The following is a 12,833-nucleotide window of genomic DNA, read 5'->3' on the forward strand; positions in this document are numbered from 1 at the left end:
TACGACGTTTCTAGTTTCGCGCGTGCCGCGCTAGCGACGCGACAGCGCCGGATGCGCCTACCGATCGAACTGCATGTGTGAGGCGCGCACGGATCATCACACGCCGCGAGCGCTCGCGAAGCGCAGCATGCGCGCGCGCAACGCAGTGTCCATCTTAGATCTGAAACAAAAATGGACATTGACCCAGACGGAGGCACAGGCGCGGCATCCGTGGTAGTGTGCTTTCGTGCAGCGCCTGGCGAGCGCATCTTCGATGTTGTTGTTGCTGTAGTTGTTTGGACATAACTATGGCGCACAGAACAGAGATCCTCGATTGCGCTCATCGATAGGGGAAAGTGTCCATCATGATTCACGCTAGCTGCAGGTTCCACGATCGCTGGTCGACTGCGGAGATCCTGGCTATTGTCCAGGTCCTATCGTGCATCGAATGCCTGCCTTGAGCGTTCGTGATAGCGCGTATAGCGCCGGTGCGGAAGTACAGCACGGAGGCGTCGATGCGTGTGCGTGGCGCCGGCAGCCGCGCGCACCCACACGAGCAGCGTCCGGTTGGATGCATCGCTCTGCGGACTCTGGCATGCCATGGGCGCTTGCGCATGAATCGAGCGCTCTGCACTGGGGTTTGAGGCGTTCAAGGCAGGCGCTCGACGCTCGCTGGAACATGCGATATGAGCGGTATCTCTGAGGGGACCGATGGGTAGCGGCTCGTGGAGCCTGCAGGTATGGTGCGGAATGATGGACGCTATCCTGCATGTCGATATGGGCCATGCAATCGCGCGGATGCGTGGTGAATGTCAAGCTTCTGTCAAATACAAAAAGTTGGGCAAGATGCATGCTCCCGAGGTGTGCGCAAAAGCGGCAATAACGCGCTCCCACGACGCCGGGATCCAGGTCTTGTGTCGATGTAATTGAGTGCATCAACGAGATGAGCGGCCCGCTTGCGCAGTTCACAGCTGTGTTCCCAATTGGAATCGATCGCGCGGGATGCATGAAGCGCCGCCTCGAGTCGTGAAGAAAGAGCATGTACCTCAGGGATTTCGTACCTGGGGCGACTCGCCTGATGCGAACGCCGGCCTCGAATCCTCGGCACATGCGGTTTTGGTACTGCATCCATGTGAAAGTAGTGGCTGCTGTTCGCTTGCGTCTGATATCGCATATTGCAGGGATACGCGCGCCGTAATGATGCATGTACAGTTCAGATGGAGGGAACTTTTAAAAGCTTGCTTTGGCACTGTCTCACTGAGTCGACACCCGCAAAGTCTTGGCGAGGCGGTTCCATGTCCCTGCGGCAGCAGCACCAGCAGCACTTGCCGAATGGACGCTCGACAATCTTATGATCATCAGAGGGATTGATCGTGTCCTCCACAGTGAAAGTTGAATCGGGCATTTCTAAAGAAACTGTGGTCTTTATCCCTGGTAATTGGCAATATTTACGAAGCCGACAGCATCCAATGAGATGCACAACCCCTACCCCGCACGAAAAAACACTGCTTTACGTCCAGATGTTCACAGTGGCGTCCGGGAACGTGCATGCAGGGTAAGCACTTGGAGGATCCGATGAGGAATGATGGCTCCACAGTTACAAGCTGATAACAATTGCGGAACCGGGGATCCCTCGTTCGTCCCAACGGCCTTATACGATGTAATAATGCTGGGTAGGCACGAGCGTCTCGAACTGCGCTCGACACTGGAGCTCGACCCAGCCGAGTGCGATGTCAATGTTGCTCGTTGGAGATCATCGCCAGATCACAAGTGGACTACCCGTTTGGACATGGTGGTGAACGAACACGCACAACGCTGGCTCGTAAGCGTAAACGAACGTGAACTGAGGCATCCGCGACGAGTGCTTCCTCCAATCCTTAGGGCCAAATTGATTCTTTGTAACAACAGGGACACTTTTTCTGAACTGGTCGCTCGCGAAATTTATCCTCAGTGGGTATACCCAGTTCCGGATACCTAAAGGAATAGAGGATACATCCGATATGCGTTGAATCGTGCGACTCCGGCCGCATCAAGATACGGCAGGCTAACGCGCTGACGAAGACATCTCGAGCGCAACGCTACCCTGTGCAGAGAGGCAACTCTGCGAAGATGATTGCTTTCTTTGGTTCGCAAGGATTTTCAACTGATGCGGGTGTAGATCCTTGGAGTTCAAATTCACCAGTCGAGTAGCACGCGTCAAGCGCCTCAAATCCATCAAGTTCGACGTGAATCGGGCTCCAGGGCGAGCTCGACGGCTTTAGTGTACAAAGCGTCCTCTAGAAACCGGCGACGCGTGCAGTGATTCCACTCTGTAATTGAATGACATGCATGTACTGTTGTTCGAACCTAGGGTACAAGTACCGCTCAGGATGAGATTCGGCGGAATCACCACCCGCTCTGAGTGCTCGGGAGTTTTCTGTATCCCCTGCACTGAGGTACATCGAGGATCCTGGGCCGGATCAAGCACACTCTCTCTGGACCAAGTGTCGGAACGCGTCCTTGATTCACATCGAGCATACCTTCTCGCAGTAATCGAGGAAGCGACAAGCCCCGAGGGCGTTTCGCTTGGAAGAGCATTCATTACGCCGCCTCGGCTCAGTAGCGCGACCTCTGAGCTACGCATTCTGAAAATTGCAACGCCATGCCGCGAATCCACGTAGCGGTTCGATGCCCTGACTAACAATGTCATCGTTCGGTGTCAGCGACCTGATGGTGCCGGTGAAAACGGAACGCCGTCGTCTGCACACCATGGTTGTCGTTGTCGTTGTTGTTGGCATCCATTGAAGCAGTGCAGTTTTCTGCGGCTTTTTCCGAGTATGCATCAGATTCGCTCAAACCGGGATATAAGAGGGCACCGCCAAAGCGCTTCAGCCCGAGGCACGTACGCATGTCTCCAGAAATTGCAAAAAGCTTCTCTGGGATGGAGAGCATTACCCGGATCCGAACCGTACGCGGCAGCGTCTAATCGAAGCCTAGGGGTCTGGCATCTCCCTGCGTGTCCGCGGCACCAGCTGCGGAATTCAAATAACACACTTGACCAATGACACCGAAGGAAAGCATTCCTCTGCCCAGTTACCAATCAGAGAACTCGCTGGATGTGAAGCGTACCCGTCTCGAGCTCGGCCGAAGCCACAAGGCACGCCTACTCCACTGCGAAGATCATCAGAACCACACCTTGCCTGGGAATCGGACAACCGCCGTGGTCGGCACATCACGAGACGTGTGCTTTTCGCAAACAACTTGCCATAGCAACTTGTCTCGTGCAGTTAATCGCTTTCCTACCCCATATCAAGGGTAACAGCGGCAACACCATGCGGCGGTATGAGGCCAAACTCCGTGATGAGTGCGTCTACAGCTTCCGCTGGTGTCACATCATAGTACAGGTGCAAAAGTTTCAGATTTGGATAGCGTTCGCGCCAGTCTTCACCCAGCGGTGGTTGGATGCCACCATTCTGACCTACCTGGGAAGCATTGGGCCGCATCCAGGTGCCCCATGTCAATTCATCCGGATTTCCCAGCTCATTCAAGCAAATTGAATCGATCAAGACTCGTTCGCTAAACTTGAGCGATTCACAAGCAACTGCTACGGGAATACGCTCCTGCTTCGCAAGGGAGGCAACACTGGCCGTCCCTGCTGCAGCCAGCACCGCACCGTTGCTGAAACAAGCTTCCGCGCCGAGCAACAAGAGGTTTGCCTCCTGAACCAGCATCGGTGCGCCCTGAAGCAAACCGTACGTACACTGGGCAACGCCACCCTGGAGCAGACGATGCACGAGCGCGCAACCGCGATGACGCGGTCGAGCATCAAGAACAATCACCCGAAAGCGACGTTTGTGTTTCTGCACAGCTCGCAGCAAGATACTCTCGACCAAGAAGGAGGCATCATAGGTCATTACGACATCTCCGTCGCGAATACGATCCGCCCCTGCGTCGAAGATCGTCTCCAGCGCGAGCACCACCCGTTCTTCAATGAAGGCGTCGATGTCGTTTATGATTTGCTGCTGGAGCTCAAGGAAGCTCTGCGCTAGTGCTTGTATACCCAAACGACTCTTCACAAAGCGCACAGCGTTGCCCATGGCGATTGAAAGCGGTCGCGAGTCCACGAGAAACTGAATATGGCGATTAAGCGCACGCTCGAGCTCTCGCCTGGTCTCGGTGATACTCTCTGTTCCAGAATCCGACACTTTCACTGGCATAGAAGCTGCTGCGTCCGTCGCTGGTGGTAGTGTACTTGACGAGTTCGTCGGTTCAAAGTCCGCGATCATTTCGCGTAGTGCCAACAGCAGCGCAACGACTCTCGCAGAGCCGCCCTGTACCACACCGTGCGCGAGCTGCTGGCCGAGTCTCACCACCCTCGGATGCAAGCCGCTAGTTTCCACAAAGCTGACTTGTGTGGCGTCGGGCCGTAGCGGCTCCAACTGCGGCAAGTGTGCAAAGAGCGGCACCAGACGCTGAGCTGGTGCGCGCTTCAACACAGCTCGCTTCTCGGCCTTTGCGACTGCGTCGGGATCGTCGTACTGTAGTCGCTGCTTCGTTCGTGCTCCACGCGAAGTCATGACAAGGATCTGTTCGCTTCCAACTAGGCGTGCAAGCGCGACGGTTCGCAAGCCGCGGCTTCGCTCACAAAGCCGCCTCAACCATCGGTGGCTGAGTCGCGTCGACAGCTTCGCGGATTGGTGGCACCCACAGTACCTTCGCTTGAAGTTCAGGTCTTTTTTCGTGACAAGGCTGCTCTTGGACGGCTTTGCTGTCACTTCAAGGTATTACCACACGAGAAATGACTTTCTGAGGCCCGTTTTGATTCGGGACTCTAAGCGAGGCTTTCCGGGGGAACGCACCAACGACACCCCCACGAGACGACGCCTGGGGCGGCGGACTTGGCTTCGAGTGCGGAGTGTGCTGGGGTAGCCTCGCTGGGCCTACTGGTGTGCCTGGACAAGAACTAGAGCACGAATATTGGGCGTGGGTGCTGCGGACCTGTCTGCCGGAGAGAAAATAGATGCCCTGGAAGCTGGACGGGACGAGAAAGCACCCAAGTCCAGGCACTGCAGCAGATCACGAGGTGAAGCTGCGCACCAACTTTGAGACTCTCCGCGAAACATATGGCCAAAGCAATTATACGTTCTCCCCAACAGAAGAGGTTGACGTTCAAAAGCACGAGCGCTTGCGGAAACGAGAGCGCTTGACCCTGGCTAAGCGCACGAGCTCAAGGCGTTCGTTCCGCGTGCCGCCAGTGGGTGCTCCGCCAAATGCCCCGAGGAACATACGTCCGATAATTTTGTTTATGACTGCTTTTACGCCTCGTCTACAGAATGGAGAATTGAATTCGAGAAGCGTGGGGACAATAGCATCTTCGCCCGCCGACTAATAACCGGATCAGTCTATGGTATTCGTTTGTGAATATCGCGATGCGTTGCAGCAGCGTTCCCGGGAGCCGGATACGTTCTCGAGGATGCTCGGCACCAGAGAAAGCGCTTCGTCACAGATTGCGGCACCATGGCTCCCGAGGAGAGCCTCTTCGTCAGCTCTATTGCCCACAGGCATCTCCTCCAATTCGCCTCCGACGCAGCATGGATGTACCGCACCAGCCGTGCTTTGCTCGGAGTTCAGTTTTCTCGCGAGGTCGCCCTGCAGTCACCTGACTTGGTCTTATCGCTTCGCGATAGCTGGCCCGTTTTCACCTCGCGATGCGATCCACGCTGGAGCTCCCGACTGTCGAGGTTGCAGATGCTGTCCTGGCTCTAGCGTGGATCCCTCCGATTCAGAGGCGTGCTCCTCAGCAGCTAACGCTGTCTCACTATAGTATTGCTTACCACCCGAGAGCGTAGCGAGCATCCGCAAGAGTCCCGACGCGGCATCGATGTCGCCAGCAGTGCGCGCCTGGCGTTCTTCCATGGCGGGCCAGTGTGCGCGTGGCACGTAGACGCGACTGCGGTCTTCCAGATGACACGTCCGTAGGCCTACCTCGATCGCAATGACCCAACTGAGCGCTTTACCCCAACCACAACTGTAAAGATGAGGCTGGTCAAGGGCTTCCTCGCAGGGGTCTGCATGGATCCAGGTCTCCCTCGATTCGCTCCAAAACTCTGTCCAAATATGATCTTCAAAGTCGAAGACGAGTCGAACACGAGGCACCGAGCACGCACAGAGGGCTAACGCAAACGCCTGGGCCCATTCTCCGCATCGGCCGCGTCGGCTTTCGGTAAGTAAAAACAGCGCGTCATTGTACCGGGGAAAGCGTACGAGCGCCCCGCAACCTCGCTCGTCCGTGGGACACTCGTAGACCTCTACGCGCTCAGCTGCATGCAAAGCTTCACTGGCGGCCGGCAGGTCTACGCCTTTCAAGCGAAGTGTGCGTATTCCACAGTGCTCACAGGGCGGGCTGTCCACCCACTGGAAGTGTTCTCGCTTGAACCAGTGCAGTGCCTCTCGTACAACAGCCGCAGTAAAGCAGATGTCCGCCAACGGAAGAGCATCCCCTGCTGCCGGCTGGTTATCGACCCCAATACCGGGTTCAGTTTGGGAGCGTGCTAATTGAGAAAAATGGCTTTCTGCCGACTGTTCAAAGCGCTGCACTGGTACAACGCCGCTAGCTCGGGCAGCTTCGACTTTCTGAGCGTCAAGGCGGCTGGCTTGCACCCAGTGTTGCAGTATGCGGAACAGGAATGTGAGACACTTTGTCGCTGATTCTCCGCGTTTAAGCAGCAACAGGCAGGAGCGAAAAGGTCCTCGGGTGCGACGCGCTAGTTCAGCGTGCGACTCTGCCAGCGCGCCTAGGACTGGGAGCAGCTCTTCGACGCTATGACCGCCGTCTGCACGCACTTCTGTGCCGACTTTCAAAGGCATATCCAGAGCATCGCACCAGAAAATCCAGCACAGGTGCTGCGCACTGGGCTCGATCCCTGATAAACGTTGGAGCTCGGTTCGCCAGCACGCCAGGGAAGTCGTTTCACCGATCTCTGCCCGTGAGAAAGTATAGCACATCGTCTTGCACCATACACCCAACGTTCCGTCGTCATCGTGCGCCATTTCGGACCACCGGTTTACACCCTCGAGCAGTTGTTTCTGTTCCACGCTTGAAACGGAAAGGAAGCGTGCATGGAACTGGCGTAGAATTGAAGCCCGTCGCGCAAACGTTGCTGCGCGCACCGTTGAGACGCACACGGTCAACGGACGCGTTCGTGCTGGAGGCATTCGAACGGAACATATCCGGTGGTGCGCGTGATTGCCTTCAGAAAGGAAGCATACAAGGGTCCTGCGATCCCCGGGCGGGTGCCGAAGTGCAGTCCCAGCACCGGACGCAATATGGATCGAAAATGCAGGGACTTGCTGGCGTCTTTCCCGCATTCCGCTAGAGACGCTTGCACATCTAGCAGCGCCCAGAAATATCTGCTGGCTATGAAAAAGGTTGCGGAAACGGAACTGTAAGCGCGGGGGCGTTACTGCAGGAGTTCCAAGTGGTGCAACCCAGGCGCCCAGTTTGCAGCGGAACTCTGCAACCGCATCCCGCCGTCATGGCGAACAAGCACACAGCTTGCGCCAAGCAGACGCACATGATCGATACTTTCTCTCGCACACGACGCAAAGGATATGCATTCGACACGTATTCCGAGTTTCCTATTCCGTGGGCGATGCGTCTCCAGTACGTGTTGGCGCGTGAACGCTCCGCGTCGGCTGTCAGTACGGATCGTAGTGCTGGATGCTGGAGGCGAAGCGTCTCCATCGCACGTTTTTGAAAGCCTGCACGCATGCCGGGAGGCAGCGCGCATGCGTGCGCGCGCACGCATCGCATCGCAGCGCGCGCACGCATCCAAATCCTCCGTGCTCGTTCAAGCTCGTCTTGGGGTTGAGGATCCGCTTTTACGACAACGCAGAGAGGAACCTATGTCAGTCCAACTACGCACAGCGGAGACATACGCAACACGAAGTAATAGTCAACAGAGCTTGCTGAGAAATAGTGAGGGCGTGCAGTTCCCGCGCCGCTGCAGCGACCAGCAACTCTTGTTTCGGCAGTGTGGCTATCCGCCGTCGCTCGGGGCGAGCACAGCGGGCGTCGGTCAGAAGAGAGAGCGGTCCAACGAAGCTACGCTTACTGATTTGCTGGAGAGGGAACTGCTCCAGCGTCCAGTCGCGCGCCCTTTTGCTCGCATTCGGCGGCAGCGCGGGCACCCGAACGACGCAACGCCAGCGCAAACCCGTCGCCTCCATATGGACGGCGTGAGTCGGTTAGGTTCGCCAGCGCCCCAGCGCGTCGAGACACCGACGGAGCTCGAAAGCTGGTTGCACTCTGCGTTGAGGCCGAAAGAGGTAACCGCCTCTATCGGAGATCAGGCGGCCTCGGAGCCCGTTGGCGAGGCCCAAGTCCCCAGCATCCGTCGATTGCTGAGACTCGCTTCCCAACCGCAGCTCTCGAAGCATGCGTCGCCAAACGGGCAGCCTCGGGCTGACTCTTCTGCCCTAACGCCAAACGCAGCTGCGCAGCAACAATCACCCGGCAGTACCTCCTCACATGAATCGCCTTCATCGTTCGATTCAATTGATGAACAGGCATGCATGGGGGCGCTATTGCGAGCATCCTTAGATCCACAACGAGCGCAGCGCCTTTTAGAGTGTGGTGCTGTACAGTACCTCGTACAGAAACTTCGAGATTCCACGAATTCCCAGGTAGTGACGCAGATAGCGGCCGCGCTGGTGAACCTCGATCCCGCGACTACCCCAGTTCCGGGGCTTGCGCAGGCGCTCAGCAAAAAGCTCTCTCTGCTGACGTCTGAATGTTCCGAGCGGTTGATGCTCTACACCCTTGGAGACGGCTCGAAACCAGTCCTTAGTCGAGTTGAGATCGACACACTTGCGCGGCACGCGCTCGCTTCACTGCCGCGGCATCTTGTCTTGCTGCGGCGACTGGCGGAGCTGAGTGCTGGCGGAGCGAACGGCCACGCCACCTTCTGGAACCATGCCGCGGTTCAACTGATCGAAAAGCTGAAGCCGGCAACAGCCGCGCAGGCAGAGCATCTCCTTGCGATCTTACAAACCATCCCCCTGGCCTGCATACAAAACAAGCGAGCAGCATTCGCCAACCATATTGTCATCCACATCGCTTCGCGCTTTCCCGATCAGAATAGTGTCCAACGAGCCGCTGTGGAACTGCTCGGAAAAATTGCTGCTGCCTAGTATGCGAAGCGGGTCAGTTACACATGGCGATGCGCATTCGCCGGGCGCTCCGAGCCCGTGTCTGGCCCAATCGCCCGTGTATGGACTTGAGAAGCGCCACCGTTGCCGGACAAGCAGGAGAAAATGCGCACCCGAACTACTACAGCGAACGCGCTACACTCATGTCAGCGTAAAAATAAGAAGGCCACAAACATGGGCGTATGCACTAAAGTTTGGGGCATTTCCTGCAGGCACCACCGACAGCAGGCGTTGCGGGCATTGTCTGCGACTGGTTCCTTTTCCACCCATTTATCTCCGGCTTGCAATACACCGGTCTCGCATGTCACTTGAGCTCCGTTGTCATTAGTCGAAGGATTTTGATAACACCATTAAAGGACAAACTACGCGGATTTCAGCTCTTGTCGACACGTTTGATGCCCAGACGATGGTTACGATCTGCGCTCCTCTAACCAGTTTCAGCTCTAGTTTCGTGTACAATCTCGGTGCTCGTGCTCCAGCGGTGACACACGGGCGTGGTCAGATGTTCCCGCATGTCCAGCGAGCATTTTCAAGCCCCCGAGTGCCGTTCAACAGCTCGTAAATACTCGCTTCATCGCTCGGTATGCGCCCATTCACGGATACAGATTGCTTGACCGGGTGCATTCCTTCGTTTGCGCTGCTGGGCGATCGACTCGACGAGCAGTCGGTCCGTTGCACATGCCCGGCCTCACTGACGTATTCGACAGAGGATATGTGAAACTCGATGCTGTCCATGATGAAACAAGTACCAGAAAGAAAATCCAGCCTGGAGTACAAGCCCAGGAGCTTTGATCTGTCAACGTTCGCTCCATGCCAAGCGGTGACGCATTCCCTGCTTCAAGCGATCGCTACGATGACTCAAGTCCGAGCTCAGGTAATTTTTCTCGTCCATGTAGATGTGACGTGAGCCTCTGGATACATACCGCATGAGAGGTATCAGGCTGCTGTTTCCGAATGCTGTTTCGTCGGTGGAGACAAAGAAGGGAGCATTTTTCTTTCAAACGGAATCGATTATGATGAGAGATAAACTGCTCCGTGAAATTTCAGCATGAGCCTGTGAACGAGTCGTCAACGGGCGATGTCGAGGTTGTGGATTCTCATCAAGGCAGCGGCGCGAATGGCCATAACAGAACCGTGGGAAACTCGAAAAATGCCAGATCCGAAAGTGCTCTACGTAACGAATGGACGAGTGCGTCGCCTTGTACGCCCGCGTTTGATGATGATATCGGCTGTTTACGAAAAACTTTTCTGGTGCCGTCGCGATTCGTCTTGATGATGGTGACGGAACGCACTCCACCCGCAACGCGTCGATGGAGCCACTCTGAAACGACGATCGAGAATCCTACGAACGATGCTTGAACCCGTAAGCCGCCATTGCTGCTCTTCGGGCGTCCAGAACATGCATCTAGATAAAAATTAGAAAAAACTTGCCATGTGGGAACAGAGCGCCCAGTATGCAGTGTTCCAGCTCAATCTGAGAGCGCACGGCAGACTTGAGACGCAGGTCAGGAGCGCCATCCCTCCCTGCGGTTGGTAAACGCACACCTCGAGCTCGTGCTGCACCGTATCCATATAGCAGGCGAGTTATGCTTGAGCTTCAGGTCTAGAGCGCAGTCTCTTAATAAAGCTGACACCCACGTCCAGCAATGTCGTGATGCACCCGATTCACCTAGCTGCCAGGCTTCGATCTGCGGGCGAGAACACTCCAGAGCATGACAATCTCCCTTCGACGCTGTCATGACATCGCTGTCTGGCTCGCTCGCTCGCTCGCTCGCTCAAACGCTGAGGCGACTTGAATCCCCCGCGAAGCATTCACGAGTTTGTTTTCGAGTCAGCATCATGTTTTTGCAACTTGGAGCGAGGCTGCTGTGGTGCATTCAGAAACGAGGAGACAACCGTCGACAACAGTATGACCAGACCGCCTAGAGCGCCCTTCCAGCCGAGCCGCTCACCCAGGAAAAGCACGGATAGTGCCGCGGCAAACAGAGGCTGCGTCGCCAAAATGACTCCTGTCTCGCTCGCTGATACTCGTTTTTGGCATTGCGGCTGCACGTACGCCGAGAACGCCGATACGAGGAGGCCAGTCCAGGCAACGACCCCTACGGTCACCAAGGCGTCATACCAGCTGAGTGGCGGCAGTTCAGCACCGGCATGCACGTGCCCGTTAGATTGACTACTGAAAACAGCCCATCCAAGACTGCAAACTGTCTGTACAAGGATCTTAGTGGCCGCCAACGGTGTTGTATCGGTAATCGCACGAGCGTATCGGTCTAATCGTAATACATAGACGGAAAAAGTGAACGCAGCAAGAACCTCCAGGGAATCACCGAGCCAGTTCGACGGCACAGTGGACGTCTTATCTTGCGAAAGCAAGAACACGCCCAAAAAGGCCATACCTGAAGTGATCAACGTCTGGCTGTTGAGTTGCGAAGATCCTGGTTCCAGAAACCCAATCCTAGCGAAAAAATCTGATAACAATGGAATAAATACAGTTTGGAGTTGCACGAGAAAGGCCGCACGCGCGGCTGGTGTGTACTCCAGCCCAATCACCTGCGCCACATTCCCCAGAAACACATAGAGGCCGAGTTCGAGGCCACCTCGAAACCATCGATACGTATCCGACCAGAAAAGCGCCGTCAGCGTGCTCGCCAGCTCGCGAGGCGACAGCTGGGCGCCCAGGCGTCCTCCTTCACCACCATAGCCATTGGCCGCTGTCATATCAGCACCATCAGCATTACCATAATCATCATCAACAGGAGTACTATTCGTCCTTGCCCGTCGCAAGCGTTGTTGTAGCACTAGCCACTGCGTGCGCCAAACTGGCCAGAACGTTGCACTCGACAACAACAGACGGGCAGTATTGAATAGAGCTGGTGGCGGTGGATGTTTCAATGTGTACAGCTCACGCACAGCGGGCGAAAATGAACCCCATAAAAACGCTATGAAATAGTAGAGCGCCCTGCCTGGTACCTGCAACCCTGGCAGCACTGTTACCGCTCCGGTAGACCCGGTGGTATCGGCGGCAGCAGGCTTGTTCACGTGCGGTTGCCTGCTAGGCTGCTGCTTGCGACTCACCAGTATCCTATCCTGCTCCTGCTGAGGGTCGCTCTGGTTCTGCGATCGAATTTTCCTCACCCAGAAACCTGTTCGTGTAGGTCGACGGAAGCGACGACCAGCCTCGAGCACCGTCAGCGGTACCGCACAGCGACGGAGGGCCAGCGTGCTCCGCGGAGCGCCTGCCGCTGCACATAACGGAAGGTCGCCCAGTGCCCAGGTCAATTCAGCTTCCAGGAACATTGGTAGAGCTCGAACACTAGGGTGAACAGGAACCACGCTGGCAGTTCCTTTGCTAAGGCGTCCACTAGCGCCGCAACGTTTTCCAGTAACCGGTGAACTTGCCGCTGCCACGACCGCCGCATACAGCGCTGCACTGGCCGTTGGTCGGATGGTGGCGGAGGCGATGGCGGATATGCTGCGGCGCTTTACATGTCGACAGATTCCCAGGATTTCAAAGACCCGGAAGGCAACACGTTCAAAGTTCGTTGCTATGAAGCATGAGCTTTCGAAAGCGGGTTACGAAAGGTAACTCGCGTCGGGCATACCGTTCCCTTGCGGGCGAAGCGCACGTCGGCAGCGGGCGACAGCCCCGCACGCTTCACAGCGCC

The 12,833-nt window shown here is 56.3% G+C and overlaps 4 protein-coding genes across 4 annotated transcripts, besides 1 other annotated feature; 1 reads left to right on the forward strand and 3 right to left on the reverse strand.

Moving 5' to 3' along the window:
- Nucleotides 1-3,257: 3,257 nt before the first annotated feature.
- On the reverse strand, nt 3,258-4,535 carry CYME_CMT047C (eukaryotic translation initiation factor eIF-2B delta subunit; the record flags this gene model as incomplete). The annotated part of the gene is made up of 1 exon (XM_005539051.1): nt 3,258-4,535. One exon carries the CDS (start codon nt 4,533-4,535, stop codon nt 3,258-3,260), a length of 1,278 nt encoding a protein of 425 aa, XP_005539108.1.
- Nucleotides 4,536-5,628: 1,093 nt separating this feature from the next.
- Nucleotides 5,629-7,008, reverse strand: CYME_CMT048C (probable de-N-glycosylation enzyme Png1p; the record flags this gene model as incomplete). Its single annotated transcript, XM_005539052.1, has 1 exon — nt 5,629-7,008. The coding sequence occupies one exon, from the start codon at nt 7,006-7,008 to the stop codon at nt 5,629-5,631; it is 1,380 nt and encodes a 459-aa protein (XP_005539109.1).
- An 855-nt stretch (nt 7,009-7,863) lies between these two features.
- On the forward strand, nt 7,864-9,150 carry CYME_CMT049C (hypothetical protein; the record flags this gene model as incomplete). Its single annotated transcript, XM_005539053.1, has 1 exon — nt 7,864-9,150. One exon carries the CDS (start codon nt 7,864-7,866, stop codon nt 9,148-9,150), a length of 1,287 nt encoding a protein of 428 aa, XP_005539110.1.
- Nucleotides 9,151-10,980: 1,830 nt separating this feature from the next.
- Nucleotides 10,981-12,465, reverse strand: CYME_CMT050C (unknown transporter; the record flags this gene model as incomplete). Its single annotated transcript, XM_005539054.1, has 1 exon — nt 10,981-12,465. The coding sequence occupies one exon, from the start codon at nt 12,463-12,465 to the stop codon at nt 10,981-10,983; it is 1,485 nt and encodes a 494-aa protein (XP_005539111.1).
- Nucleotides 12,466-12,662: 197 nt separating this feature from the next.
- Nucleotides 12,663-12,833: part of a sequence feature (possible transcribed region) that runs on past the window's edge.

Source organism: Cyanidioschyzon merolae, chromosome 20 (genome assembly GCF_000091205.1).
Source record: "Cyanidioschyzon merolae strain 10D DNA, chromosome 20, complete genome".
NCBI lineage: Eukaryota > Rhodophyta > Bangiophyceae > Cyanidiales > Cyanidiaceae > Cyanidioschyzon > Cyanidioschyzon merolae.